The sequence below is a fragment of the Dama dama genome, chromosome 32 (genome assembly GCF_033118175.1).
Source record: "Dama dama isolate Ldn47 chromosome 32, ASM3311817v1, whole genome shotgun sequence".
NCBI lineage: Eukaryota > Metazoa > Chordata > Mammalia > Artiodactyla > Cervidae > Dama > Dama dama.
This window is the reverse complement of record NC_083712.1, coordinates 25,568,859-25,583,621: the sequence shown is the minus strand read 5'-3', so window position 1 is coordinate 25,583,621 and position 14,763 is coordinate 25,568,859. Positions and strand designations below refer to the sequence as shown.

The following is a 14,763-nucleotide window of genomic DNA, read 5'->3' as shown; positions in this document are numbered from 1 at the left end:
GAGGATAATTGCTTTATAATGTTGTGTTGGTTTCTGCTGTACAACAATGCAAGTCAACCATAAGTACATATATATCCCCTCGCTCCCGAGCGTCCCTTCCACCCCGCCCCACACCCCCAGGCTGTCACAGAGCACCCTGTGCCATACAGTAGCCTCCCACTGGCTATTTTACACATGGCAGTAGGCAATGGTACCCCACTCCAGTACTCTTGCCTGGAAAATCCCATGGACGGAGCAGCCTGGTAGGATGCAGTCCATGGGGTTGCTAAGAGTCGGACAGGACTGAGCAACTTCACTTTCACTTTTGACTTTCATGCATTGGAGAAGGAAATGGCAAACCACTCCAGTGTTCTTGATTGAAGAATCCCCAGGATGGGGGAGCCTGGTGGGCTGCCGTCTATGGGGTTGCACAGAGTCGGACACGACTGAAGTGACTTAGCAGCAGCAGCAGTGTATGTATCAATGCTTCTCTCTCAATTAGTCCCACCCTCTCTTTCCCCTGCTGTGTCCACAAGTCTGTCCGCCATGTCTGCATCTCTATTCCTGCCCTGCAAATAGGCTAATCAGTATCACTATTCTAGATTCCATATATATGTGTTAATATGCAATATTTATTTTTCTCTTTCTTACTTCAGTCTGTGTAAGCTCATTAGGAAAAGAGCTCTTTGCTTACATTTAACCACCTACCAAAGAGCTGAATAGTAAAGACTCACAGGTTCAGACTATTTCCCAAGCAAATATAGAAATAATTAGCTATAACATTTGCCTCTGGAAAACTCTGTGAATATGGAGTTTTCAGCCAACATTTTTTATTTGTTCTTATTTTATGCCAACTCCAAGTTTAAGTTTTTAAAAATGTTTTGATCTTCCCAGAGGAAAATGCCAAACACAACTTAAAATTCAGAGGACAGATTTCCACTGAAAAAACAAAAACAAAACCCAAACAAAGAAAAGTACCACCAGCTCAATTTCTTAAAGCAAATAGGTTAAGGAGCCTACCTTGGGAAAATGTGACTTTTACTCTGATAGAAAATTCAAGGAATGGAGAGTTTAAAATATTAAATAGATATTTAATAATGCTTTGTCAAAATGCTTTGACTCACTCAACCACCCCAGAGAATAGGGAGAAGAGGGGTAGGGTTAGAGAGCTTGGTGTTCATGGGAGTTTAAAAAAGAATTTTTGGATACTTACATAATGTTAGAGTGAGGCCAAGGCTTCCTGCTCTCTGTTTGACAAACACTGTTAAACGGGTGAGGTGAATACTCTCTGCTCAGGCAGAAAGCAAACTGTGCTGGGAGGATAAATGTTGAAGCTTCACAAAGGGACATGCCAGCCCGCCAAATGAACTTTTCCCTCTTGTCCCAGAATGGTGACTGAGAACCAAAGGCAAAGTACCCCCACATTCTAAACTCCAAGGAAGGTCAGCCTAAGCTCAGCCACATGCCACAGAGCATGCTGGGAAATGCCAGGAACGCCATCCTCAGCCCCAGGCAACATGAGATGACACTTAGAGGAGAGAGAGGAAGTTGCAATATTGCTGTGGGGAGGATTGGTGGGCTCTTTCCTCTGAAAGTAAAGGAGAGAAGATATAATAATGTAGGTAGAGAGCTGACATTCACTGAGCTAAAGGAGAAATGCTTTTGTAAGCATTTCATTAGATCTATTAACTTATTTGATCTTTACACCAAAGAAACAGGTATCCTTATCACTCCCATTTTATAGATGAGGAATAAGAGGCACAAAGAGGTCAAGTAATTTGCTCAAAGGCCACTTCTAGCAACATGGGCAACTGGACTTTGAACCCAGGCTTTGGTCTCTACTTCAAACACCACACATAGTGCCTTTTGAGATAGTATCTCATAAATACTAGGGGCTCCTACACAAGGGGACATGGTTAAACTAGTGGTCGTGTTGGTTGAACAGATGATGCTAAAAGGCAGTTGTGATTGTCAACAATTAGTGTGAATTTGGTAATCTTTTAATAAAGGCACATAATCCAATCACACCCAAAAGCTTAAAAAATACATTTAACTATATGTTTTATAAAAATCATGTGATTTGTGCATTGTTTTTAAAAGCTGCCAGGTTGTATGTAATTAGGTGTTTTTTACTATGAGATGAATTCGGATTCAGAAAATAATTGATTTAGTAATAATACAGTAACTTACAAATAAGAAAAAAGAAATTTATTTCTATGGATCACATACATAAATATTTAACCGTTTTTTAAATTTAAGGAGACCAAAAATATACCCTTTGGTGTGAGCAAATTTTTATATATTTTATACATTATATATTATGCTAAATATATTAAGTATTATCTTAGAATTTATGTGTTATTATGTATTTTGTTTATTGAGTGGATTTTTTTTTTTTTGCTCTTGATAGATTCTCCAGTAGTTTTCCTGTATGTTGAAAAATAAAGTAAAATTGAACTGGATTTATATTTCATAGTTTATTCCTCCTTCTCTTCCTTCATGCTTACAACATCTGTGAAGAATATTAAATACCGATCTACTGACTTCTGGAAATTTTTTAGCTGTTATACCCCAAATAGTCGCATAGGATGTCTATTATCTATCTTAGGGGCTTCCCTCATAGCTCAGTTGGTAAAGAATCTGCCTGCAATGTGGGAGACCTGGGTTCGATCCCTGGGTTGGGAAGATCCCCTGGGGAAGGAAAAGGCTACCTACTCCAGTATTCTGGCCTGGAGAATTCCATGAAGAGGTGGACACGACTGAGCAACTTTCACTTTTTATTCTCTATATTATCATTAAACGTGTCATAATTTTATTTTTATTAAAAAAATCTTTATTATTATTATTTTTAATAAACTTTGGCTTAAAATTTTTTTTTTGGCCAGGCTGCACAGCATGTGGGATTTTATTTCCCCGACCAGGGATGGGACCCATGCCCCTTGCATTGGAAGGGTGGAGTCTTAACCACTGGACCACCAGGGAAGTCCCAATGTTAAGTTATTGAAACATTTAAGAAAATTAGATTAGGTAAATGAACTATACCCCAATAAAAAATTAATTAAGGAAGAAGAAATAAAAATAAATTCTGACCTGCATATTGCCTCTTGCCTCCAAGGTCAATGACACTATTCTCCTCTCCTTTATCAAGGAGTTGGACTTCCTGCTCATGCAAAAGCTGTGAGAGCTTGACTTGTTGCTGCTTGACCCGGGTCTCCAGCAGGTACACTTGGGCTCTGAGCCGCGACTGCTCCTGGAGGCAGTTCTCCAGAGCCTGCAAAGTAATGTGCATCTCGTCTTACAGAAAATAACCCCTGGAATGAGATGCTAAATGTATGCTTCAATTTTGTCCCCAGTTCTCATTTCAGAATAGTTTTCTAACCAGGAAGTGTTTAGAGGTTCTAAAACCATGTATTTGAAGAAAAAGAAATCATGGCTTACCAGAATAAGGAAGTTTTGAATTAAAAAATGCTATAATCTGAATGACCATGCTAAGAGCTTTAAGAGTCGCTGCTTCATTTGATCCTCATAACAATTCCATGTGGTGGGAATGAGCGCATCTTTGAGTAAACTTCCTCAAAAATTCTCAGCAGGCAAGGAGTCCAGATTCACATCCAGTTCAAGGTCCCTGCTCTCAATCTCAGTGTCTTCTCCTGAGTGCTTTCTTAACAGGAAAGTGCTTTATGCATGACTAGTGTTGCACTTTCTAAAATAAATGAGGCTTTTGAATGATCTTTTGGTATTAACATATTTAAAAATATATTTGAATGCTTATAATCTGATGACACATGGCCATCTTTATAAAGGATGCTACTTCAGTTTCTCCTGAGGATCTTACCCATTGACCTGTTGCTGGAAAGACTGAAGTCACTTTAACTTTATGTATGGTGTTTTTCCCTCAATGACTTCAAAAAAGGGATGGAGAAGCCTGAGTTTTTCAGTTGAACCCGCTACTTTCTCTAACAAAGGCAAATAACGCAAGAATGCTGCACATGAACGAGTTTATCAGTTCCTTTCTAAAGTGGCATCTGAGCAGATTACTCCAGAAATAAAGTGAATGTGGTGAGTTGGGAAGGGGAGTTGCAGAGGTGGGTTTCCTGGGAAGAGCTACTGAGACCAAGAAGCTATAATATAATAAAGGCTCTTAAGTATTCAACACTGGGAGAGTTACTTGGGGACCATGAGAAAAAAGGATGAAACACAAATTTTTGCCACTTTCTCATTTTTACTTTGACATCTGTATGCAGCTCATGTCAGGATCTCCTGTGATAAATGCAAATGTTTGCTGAGAAATTACGATTTTTAACATGTAAGTGCTTTACACTACTTTTATATTATTTCCTTTTATAGGCATTTAATTAGAGTCAGATATATTTCTCAATTTATATTCACATAACTTCCTGTTCCTATCTTTATCTGCTACCTTATTTATATATATTCCTTCCATAATCCTCCAGGGGATCTTCCCAACCCACGGATCAAACCCAGATCTCCTGCTTTGCAGGCAGATTCTTTATCAGCTGAGCTACCAGGGAAGCACCTTATATACATTTCTTCCACAAATAGGAGGACCTACTGTGTTCTGGGCACTCTGTTAGGCAGTTTGAACAGTAGATATCCTATTTGGGAAAAAGAAAGAGGTACGTTTTTTCACCATGAAGGACTATAATGTAAAAACAGAAATTCAACCTCAAAACAGAAAGTCTTAGAGCAAGTGAGTGAGAATGACGAGAGGCCCCCTCTCTCCCATCTCCAGGCCCAAACCACCGACTCTCTCCTGGCTGTGTCTCTAGGACTGTTTCTCTCTCTTAAAATTTTTCATTTCTTTCTTTATTTCTGGCTGTGCTAGGTCTTTGTCGGTTGGTGAGTGCAGGCTTTCTTTAGTCGTGGCAAGCAGGGGCTACTCTCTAGCTGTGGTGTGAAGGCTTCTCACTGCGGCTTCTCTTGTTGCAGAGCACCGGCCCTAGACCATGCAGCTTTCAGCTGCGGCGATTCCGGGGCTCTAGAGCACAGGCTCAGTAACTGGCACATGGGCTTAGTTGCTCCCCAGCATGTGGTATCTTCCCGGATCAGGGATAGAAATCATGTCTCCTGTTTTGGCAGGCAGATTCCCAGCCACTGGACCACCAAAGAAGTTTATCTCTAGGACTATTTCGTATTTTTGTAACTTTCGCCTCACCTCTCTTTGATTCATTCTCTCTGAACCAATTATTTACTTAGCCCCCTGAGTCACACCTATCTAAAAAATTAACAACAAAGTCATTTTATGGCATCTGGAATTCTGCCTTGCTTTCTAACAGTTGGAGATTGGTTGTGATACTGTTAAATACAGTAAACTATACAATTTAAAGTGACTAAAGGATTACAGGGCAAGAATGTTCAATTTTTATATGACTATATATACAGTGTTAGTAAACTTGCTTAAAACTTAGTGGGGGAGCTTCCCTGAGTACAGTGGCTGGGATCTCACCTTCCAGTGCAGGGATTGCAGGTTTGATCCCTGGTCAGGAAGCTAAGATCCTACATGCCTGGTGGCCAAAAAAGCCAAAACATAAAAGAGAAGTAATATTGTAACAAATTCAATAAAGACTTTAAAAATGGCCCACATCAAAGAAGAAAAAGTTAGGGGTTTTCTTTCTCCTACAGCTTTGAGTAAATGAGTGTTTTCTTATTTTTATTCATGGAGGGAGGCATAAGTTCATTGCAATTACTTTCAAATAATCTGTTTAGTTTACATGGACAGTGTCCAATATTACAAAGCTCAAGGTAAATCTGAAAGAACTTTTAAGTTCTTATTATCATGTAACCACCCAAATGACCTCAGTAAATCAAAAAGACAGTGTGAATAGTGATTTTTTACTCTAAAAAATTTTTAAAGCACTTAATAAGTGCCTATTATGTGTCAGGTGCTTCCACAAATCTTTTTCATTTTTCCTCCTTAGTTTTTTCAGTGACAAGTTACTATAGACATTTTTGCAAAAGAAAATTCAGATCAAAGCAGGAATTAAAAATATAATAGTTTTTGTAATAAACTTACCCAGCTTCCCCTGCCCATTACCAGAGCAGTGGTGACAAGGATGAAACTAAACATCTTCACCATTTTTCCTATTGGAAGAACTGCAAGAACAAAAAGAATTTAACTTGTTGTGAATTTTTTATGAGACCAGTGCTGGCTGGCTTGACTCAACGTGATTCAGGAGGTCAGACAGAGCTCCAGGTCGAGTCTAATCTGAGAGTTGCCAAGGAAATTCTCTTGGATTTTCCCAGGCTTCTCCCCACAGAAGGATGCTCACTGTTACCTTGTATAGAATTGAAGCAGTTTGCAAATATAGAGGCAGGACTATGGTTCTCTGGAGTGTGGAAAAGGCACAGATTCTTTAAGCACAAATACCTGGTTCCATATTTTAGCTGGTCAGTTCCTAGTGGTGTGATCTCACACAGCTTACTATGAAATGCTCCTGATCTGTAAAATGGACATCATAACTCTTACTTTGTAGGACTGTGGCCATTTTGATATTAATTTTTCCATATACCTTGGCATATGATAAGTGCTAAATGATTAGTTACTCATTTTGTACATGGAAGCCTGTTTTTATTTTGAGAAAAAGGAAGAAAAAAGTTACAACAAATAGGAGGTAATATGAATTTCTTTTCATAATATTTTAATGTGTAGGCAGCTACTGAGATAAAATAAAACCTGAAGTTCTCTTTAAAGTTCTAGAGGAAAATTAATTTTACCACTTCTTGAGATATTCTTAAAATCAATCATGAAATCATGAGCCTTGATGAAAAATTTTGCTCATCCTCAATATAACTTCTCTATGCCACCAGTTGTGAATTCTCATAAATTTTAGAAGCCCAGGAGCCTAGGAGGACAGAAATATCTGCATAATATTCAAAGAAATTTTATACCTATGGTTGCTGCTAAAAAAATAACTGAAATCAACTGAATTATTTATTTGTCAGCCTATTTTTATTCTTACAAAAACCTATGACCACAGGTCCTTTCCATGTATCTCTTTCTGAGTTTCTATGTAATTAAAAAAGTGGGTCCTAAACTTTGTTGCCCATTGGGATCAACTGAGGAGCTTTAAAAACATTTCCATGTCCAGGAATTGAGTCAAATGTCTAAAGGTGGCAGTCAGACCTTAGAATTTCTAAAAGATTGCCAGCTTTTTCCATGGTCAGCAAAGTTTGGGAAGCAATGATTTAAGGATTTAATAGACACATTTTTTTCAGTCTATTTTAACAAAATAGGTAGTTCTCAATCCTTGTGGGGCCATACAAATCAACAACAGAAAACAGCTGCAATATGAGAGGGGCATTACTTAAATTCAGGGGCAAATAGCATGCATAAGCATCTTGGGAAGCATTACTATATATAACATAAATTTTTGGAAAATGTGAAATTTTCACATTACAGAGAGTAACAAAGAGTCTCCTAGATAAACCATAAAATTTTACTTAACACAATTTTACTTCTGGCTGATGTATATTTTTATTACATACCTAGAATTGTGTTATGCATTTTATTTTATTTATATTTGACCCAAGGACTTTTTTTTCTTCTAATTTTATTCATTTATTTTTTAACACCAAAAACATTTTGCATTGGGATAAAACCAGTTAACAATGTTGTGATGGTTTCAGGTGAACAGTGAGGGGACTCAGCCACAGATATACATGTATCCATTCTCCCATAAACTCCCCTCCCATCCAGGCTGGCACATAACATTGAGCAGAGTTCCATGTGCTATATAGTAGGTTTTTGTTGGTTATCCATTTTCAATATTGGGCTGTGCATTTTCTAAGCATCTTATTTCATCCTCAAATAATTCTCTAAGGCAAGTACTATTATCCTCATCCTACAAATGGATAGATCAGAGATGTCAAGTCACTGAATAACTAATGTTCCTTCACGAAGCACAGGACCTAGGAACGGATAAGTCATAGTCGTGTTTAGAAGTGAGGGTGATCTTCACTGGAGAAGGTCAAGGAGCAGGGCCTCTATACCTCTGTGCATCTTGCATCCCTTTGTGTAACAGGCATATACATATATAGAAAGGAAGACAATGCAGAATACAGGTTCAGGGTCATGGGCCCTTCAGGTAGGAAGCCTTCAGCTCCTGTGAAGGAACATTAGGTCAGCCTGGGAGGAGAGGAGACAGCTGCACTAAACAGAAGCAGTCCTAGGGAATGGTGGGGCCAGCAAACGCTAACTGATCATCAGCTAGCTGCTCGGCACTGGGTCACATGCTGTGGGAAGATAAACTATAGCTGCCTCATCAAGGCAATATTTGGGGGAAGAAATTAAAATAAATATTAAAATGGAAAGAAAGACAACAGAAATTTAGTATACATGAAACCATATGTAGTTAAACATAAAAACTAGATTTTTCCAGATGAACTCTCAAGACAAAATTAATTACTTCCTCTACTGTGATCTCATACTATGTTTACAGACCAATAAAGCATTCATTCGCTTAGGGAACAGTGTGCGCTTGCGTGCTATGGTCCAGGCACTGTGCCAGGTGGTGGAATTATCATCTGGTTGGCTTTTCACATGTCTCTCTCCAACTGCTTCCCTTTGTCCATGATATTTTGTTTAGGATAGGGTTTTTGAAGGCAAAGGCCACATCTTGGTAACTGTTGTATCCTAGCATCTAACTGAAATTGTGGTGACTCCAATATAAGTTTAGAGTTTCCCAAGAGGGAAAATCTTTCTCAGAGGGGAAAAATATGATTTCCTTGGCATAAAACTGGTCTGTTCGCAGTGACATGCTTCCTCCCCTGTGCTTATCCTTGTCAGGGGGAAAACAACGAGCTAAGTATATTTTTGAAAATATGTGTTAAGGAGGAGTTAGGGACTTTGGGTTGGATTGAACACATAAGTTTTTTTTCTTTCTCACAAAACCCCAGTAGGAAAGGAGTAAAGAAAAATGGAAAAGACAGGGATTGACAAAGTGGAGGAGAAAGAGAGAGGAGAAAACACTTTGCATGCAACGTCAACAACAGGACAAAAAGCACATGGCAGAATTCACAAAGCTGCTAAAAAAGAATTATTTTAAGAAGAGATATTTGGATTTATAAAATCCCCAAAGGAAAAAAAAATGGAAAACTTAATACCTAAAATATTAAAAACTTGGCTCTTAATGGGCAGCTCAGCTGGTAAAGAATTCACCTGCAATGTGGGAGGCCTGGGTTTGATCCCTGGATTGGGAAGATTCCCTGGAAAAGGGAAAGGCTACCCATTCCTGTATTTTGGCCTGGAGAATTTGATGGACTGTATAGTCAATGCGGTCACAAAGAGTCAGACACAACTGAGCGACTTGCACTTCACCAATGGGGCTAAAGCCATTATCATGATAAATTATTAGTTTGACTCTTATTTTCAGTTGGTAATAAACATATTTCTTGAGTAAAATTACAACAATTATACTGCTATTTTTTAAAAATCTCATTTGTACTCTCATGGTCATTTACTATTTAATTTTAAAACTTACCATGAAGTTTAAGTAGCAAAAAGTAAAACCAAACCAAACCAAAAAAAACCCTCCATATAATGGAGGTTTCTTAACGTGTAATAGTCTTCTACACATAATCATACAAAAAAAAAAAAAAAAAGCAAGAATAATTGTTTTATTATAAGCAAGCAAAAGAAAATAAAGACAAAAAATAGAAAATGTTCTTTTAGAACACATAAAAGAGATTTTCGAAGTAAAAAGTATTATCCCATGAGGCTAGAACACATGGTCAAAATATAATTACAGGAAGTGAGATCATCCGGTCAAATGTCATCAACATTTGAGGAAACAAGGCTCAGAGAGGGGAAATAATTTGCCTAAAGAAATAAAACAGACTTTTACTAAGGAGATTCACATTAACTTGGAAGCTTAGTATAAAAATGTACTACCATTTGTGAATGTGAGTCACACTGTTTTTCTGACTGAAAAGAGATAATATAGTGAATGGATTATTGATTGGGGTTTCTCCTTTTTCTTTCCAGTAGGAAAAGTAATCTCATTTTTCTTACATAATGGCAACCAGATCTTCATTACTTTAATTCACTTCCAGCAGTTATCAGATACAATATTCAGGAGTCAGGAACTAAGTTATGAAAACTTTGGCATCCTCACTTTGTTTTAATATTATCTGTTGAAATTATTATATTTTTGTTTGGTTCATCAAATTCCCTTATATATTTGTGGGATCAAGTATTTTATTTCAGAAGTGAATAAATCAGGTTAAAAAGAGAGCTTTAAAAATTGTTATTTTTTTCCAAAAAATTGAAGTATAGTTAGAAAGCAGCCTAAATGTCCATGGACAGATGAATGAATGAAGGAGATGCAGTGTGTGTGTATATATAATGGAATATTACTCAGCCATAAAATGAATGAAATAATGCCATTTGCAGCAACACAGATAAACCTGGAGATTATCACATTAAGTTGAAGTGAAGTCAGAGAGAAACATATGATATTCCTTATTTGTGGAATCTAAAAAAAAAATGACACAAATGAATTTATTTACCAAACAGAAACAGACTCACAGACATAGAACACTTATGGTTACCAAAGGGGAAAGGGGCAGGGACATTAGGAGCTAGGGATTAACATATACACACTACAATATATAAAAAATAGCTCAACAAGTACCTAATATATAGCACAAGGAACTATGTTGTTGCCGTTTAGTCACCAAGTTGTGTCTGACTCTGCGACCTCATGGACTGTAGCCCTCCAGGCTCCTCTGTCCATGGAATTTCCCAGGCAAGAATATTGGGAGTGGGTTGCCATTTCCTTTTCCAGGATATCTTTCAGACTCAGAGATTGAATCCATGCCTCAAGTGTCTCCTGCATTGGCAGGTGAATTCTTTATCACTGAACCACTTTTTGGAAGTCACAGGAAACCATACCACTTTGCTATACACTTGAAGGTACCATTAACTATACTTTAATAAAAAGATTATGATCTTAAATCTATATCTGAATCTGGCTCTTGTGCAAGTGAAAGTGTGTGTTAAAAGTGCTCGGGAGATACTGGGAAATTATTTAACATATATACAGATTGCAATGTATTAGATTTTGTAGAAAATAAAGGGCCGGTGAAAAGCTTTGGCAGATTTCTCTTGGTCTCCTGAAATTTCCAACTCATTGCCATTAAAATAATCAAATCTGATCTTTCCCAGAGAAAGGAGGCAGCCCCTAGCCTGGCAGATCTTTAAACAATAAGGCATTTCAAAATGCTATATATATTTCAACAGTCATTACATTACTTTGATCATCTTTAGAATAATTCCTGAGACTATCTTAAGACCTCTAAAATTCCCTAGTGCATCCATGAGTAACCCCACCCATCTTCTACAATATTGATGAAATATTTAGGTATAAGAAACTTGCTTTGAAATTCACATCTCCATCATTCATTATAATAACCATTATTGTTTTGCAAATCTGGCTTGTGGTGAAGCTATCAGATTATTCACTCCTCATTATACAATTAGTAGTATTTATTTTACAATGCTTTTGCTTTGGGCTGTCTCAAAAGTTTTAATTATTGTAAAATTGAAATAGTTTCAAATGGCGGTCCTTTGATGCACTGTATTATTTGATATAAATTGTTCAAAGTGTTAAGTCTAATTTCTTCCCAATAAAAATTTTTAAGTTAATTAATTATAGTAAATTAAAATTAAAGGCAAAATATTAACTTTAGGGCTATAAAGTTTTATAGCTCACATGTAAGTTTTAAAAACACAATCACCAAACAAAAATACATTACTAGCATGTAAAATCTCAAAAATGGTATGTTTTAAGTGAGCTATTATGAAAGGATACTAGATAGAAGAAGTTAAAAAGAATAAAGTTATTGAAGGAAGCATATCTAATCAGTCGGCATTCTCAGATGGCAGTGCTCACACATATTAATGTGTCTCATATTAATGTAAAACAGTTAAACAATTACCCATTAACATAGACTTAAGAGACTCCCTTTGGGTTATTTTCCTCTAGTTTTTCCCCCTCTTTTTTCTGGTAATGGAATATAACAGTATTTTTGTTATTTATCTCAAGAATGTATACTCAATGAAAGCCTTAAAAAGTCAAGTAAGTTTGACTTCCAAAAGACAGAAATAAAGAACAACATATCTGGAGTTTTTACTTCTGAGGTAAAAATTATAACATGGTCCATTTCGTTTTCTATTTTGTATATTAAAGTTGCAAATCTTTTTATTTACATCAAATTCTCATCTAGTTCATTCAAAATGTGTCAGGAATGGAAAAGAGATGTAATTCTAAATTTCTCTTCCAAGCCGCAGAAGTGGACATCTATTTAATCAACATCTTTCTCAACAGCCAACAGTTGTTTCTTGAGTTGTGTTTTAATATCGTACCTATGAAACAAACTAGCATTATTACAATTATGTCAAAGTGCAGAGAAGTTAAATACCTTGCCTAAAGTCAGAAATGAGTCAGAGACACGCTTAGGCGAGGTCCAGCCGTTCTGCCTTCCAGGCTCCTCTATCTGCATTTAGAGTTTGTAATTGCTTCTCCGCTATTTGATTAGAAAAACGGACAATGTTGATTCTGGCTTTAGTCCAGAAATAAATAGATGAGGAAATCAGTTTAACTGGAAGGAAAACTAAAAAAGGATATTCAAGGACAAATTCTAATACTCTGATATTTTTCTTTTTTCCCCTACTATTTGTATGAATTTTTATGAAAGATCCAATAATATATCTTTATAAAAATATATCTCTGATTTTTTATTACTATTGTGCTCATTCAGAAAATTTTTGTACTTTGACTAATTTCAGTAATGCTCACCTTAAGATTAAGTAAAACCAAAGTGCAGTGGAAGCTTTGCTTTATTGTACTAATGATAATAAAATTTTACCTATAAAGATATGGATTGTCATTTCAATTACTATATGGAGAGAAGCCAGATTTGTCTTAGTTATAGAAAAAAGTGGCAATATTTGCCAAGATGAAACAGTTTATTTGATCTTTAAAATACACAAAAATATTCCCTGAGGGGCAAAATTGTGAAATTTATCTGTAAGCATCAGTTATCCTCTGAACAAGCTGTTCCTTTTGTTTTAAATTGTAGAGGAGTTTTGAATGTGTAAGATGTTAGCTTCACTGATCATATTGCATAATAGTTTCAGACTGGAAACCCAGGTTCATTTCTATTTTCATTCTGTTGTAACTCACACAGTCCTTTGACGTTTGTTCTTTGATCACTATTTATTAACTCAGATTCCAGTAAAAAGTTGTTTCCTTGCTGTTCTTTGTTGTTTTCTGAACTCAAGTATTACTGGTGTTCAGCCTTCCCGTTAAGCATTTTCACATTATTCCCTGAGAAGTTTTCCAGTTTATTAAGGAAAAGGTAATCCTGCTGATTTATTGGAAAGAAAAAGTCAATTAGATTGGAATGATTTACACCCACAGGAGAAGTGGAGATTATACATTCTTAATAACAAATTCAAGCTGCTGCAGTTAAATTTAAAAAACAAAGGTATGGGATTATTTGGCTGATTTGATAATTACCTCTGGTAAAATGCAACATTTTGAAGTAAAAACGTATTTTTTTTTATCCTTGTATCCCTTTTGCCTCTTCCCTGTTCAAGCATTTAATGAGCCCTGTGCTTACTTCCTCAGAGGAGGGACAATCATTGCGGTAACAACAGCTATCATGTGTGGCACAATTATGTACCAGACATGGTAAAAAATGAACTCATTCAGACCCAACAACCCTGTTATCAGGAATTGCTATCTTCATTTCACAGATGAGGAAAGTGAGGCACAGAGGTTTAAAGAACTAGCCCAAGGTCACACATTAACAAGAGGCAGAGCTAGGATTCAAAGGAAAACTGGCTCAGAATCTGTGCCCTTTACCATTAAAGATGGTCAGTGCTGTCTGTCAAGGATCTCTCCAGCCCTATGCCTCAAGAGAAACTTGGAAAAAGCAAATCAGACACAGGGACAGAAAAAAAGTAAAAGTGAAAGTCACTCAGTTGTGTCCGACTCTTACAACCCTATGGACTCTAGTCCTCCAGGCTCCTCTGCCCATGGAATTCTCCAGGTGAGAATACTAGAGAGGGTTGCCATTCCCATCTCCAATGGATCTTTCTGACTCAGGGATTGAATCTGGGTCTCCTGCACTGCAGGCAGATTATTTACCTTCTGAGCCACCAGGGAAGTCCCCAAGGGCGGAATTTAGGGCGAATGTCTTGTGAAGGCATGCCAGAACCTGAACTTGCTGGGAGGAATACTACGCTGTAGTTCATGGGTGCATTGTCATAGCATAGTGGAGGAACTGTCATCAGGAAAGGTCAGATTTGTGACCTTGCACAACTCTACCAAAGCGATGAAGTGAGAATGAGACCTGAGCTCACTGGCTGACAGAAGTGTGAGAAAACAATGATAAAGAGTAGCCAGTGGGATCCAGTTTTTGAGGAGATGGGCCAGGAACAGAGTGGTTGGGATGCGTACTCTACGGCACAGCTGCATCCTCCCCCGCTTCTTTCTTTCTTTGTTAAACATTGAAGCATAGTTGCTGTACAGTACTATATAATACAGGTGTACATACAGTGATTTGCCATTTTTAAAGGTTATACTCCAATGATTGTTATTATAAAATATTGGCTATACACAGTCACATAAGTAGAGAACAAATTTATAGTCACCAAGGGGGAAGGGAGGAGTGGATAGAATTGGGAGAATGGGATTGATAACATACATACTACTGACACTACGTATAGATAACTAATGAGAACCTACTGTACAGCAC

At 37.0% G+C, this 14,763-nt stretch overlaps 1 protein-coding gene across 1 annotated transcript in view; it reads right to left on the bottom strand.

The window, feature by feature from the left end:
* The window catches only part of FGL1 (fibrinogen like 1), a 52,856-nt gene that overhangs the window by 13,092 nt on the left and 25,001 nt on the right, over positions 1-14,763 (bottom strand). Inside the window, exons 2-3 of the mRNA XM_061134513.1 lie at positions 6,014-6,093; positions 3,070-3,250 (exon numbers count right to left, since the gene is read on the bottom strand). Coding sequence (XP_060990496.1) covers positions 3,070-3,250; positions 6,014-6,076 — 244 coding nt within the window. The 5' untranslated portion in view covers positions 6,077-6,093. The remainder of the gene's footprint in view (positions 1-3,069; positions 3,251-6,013; positions 6,094-14,763) is intronic.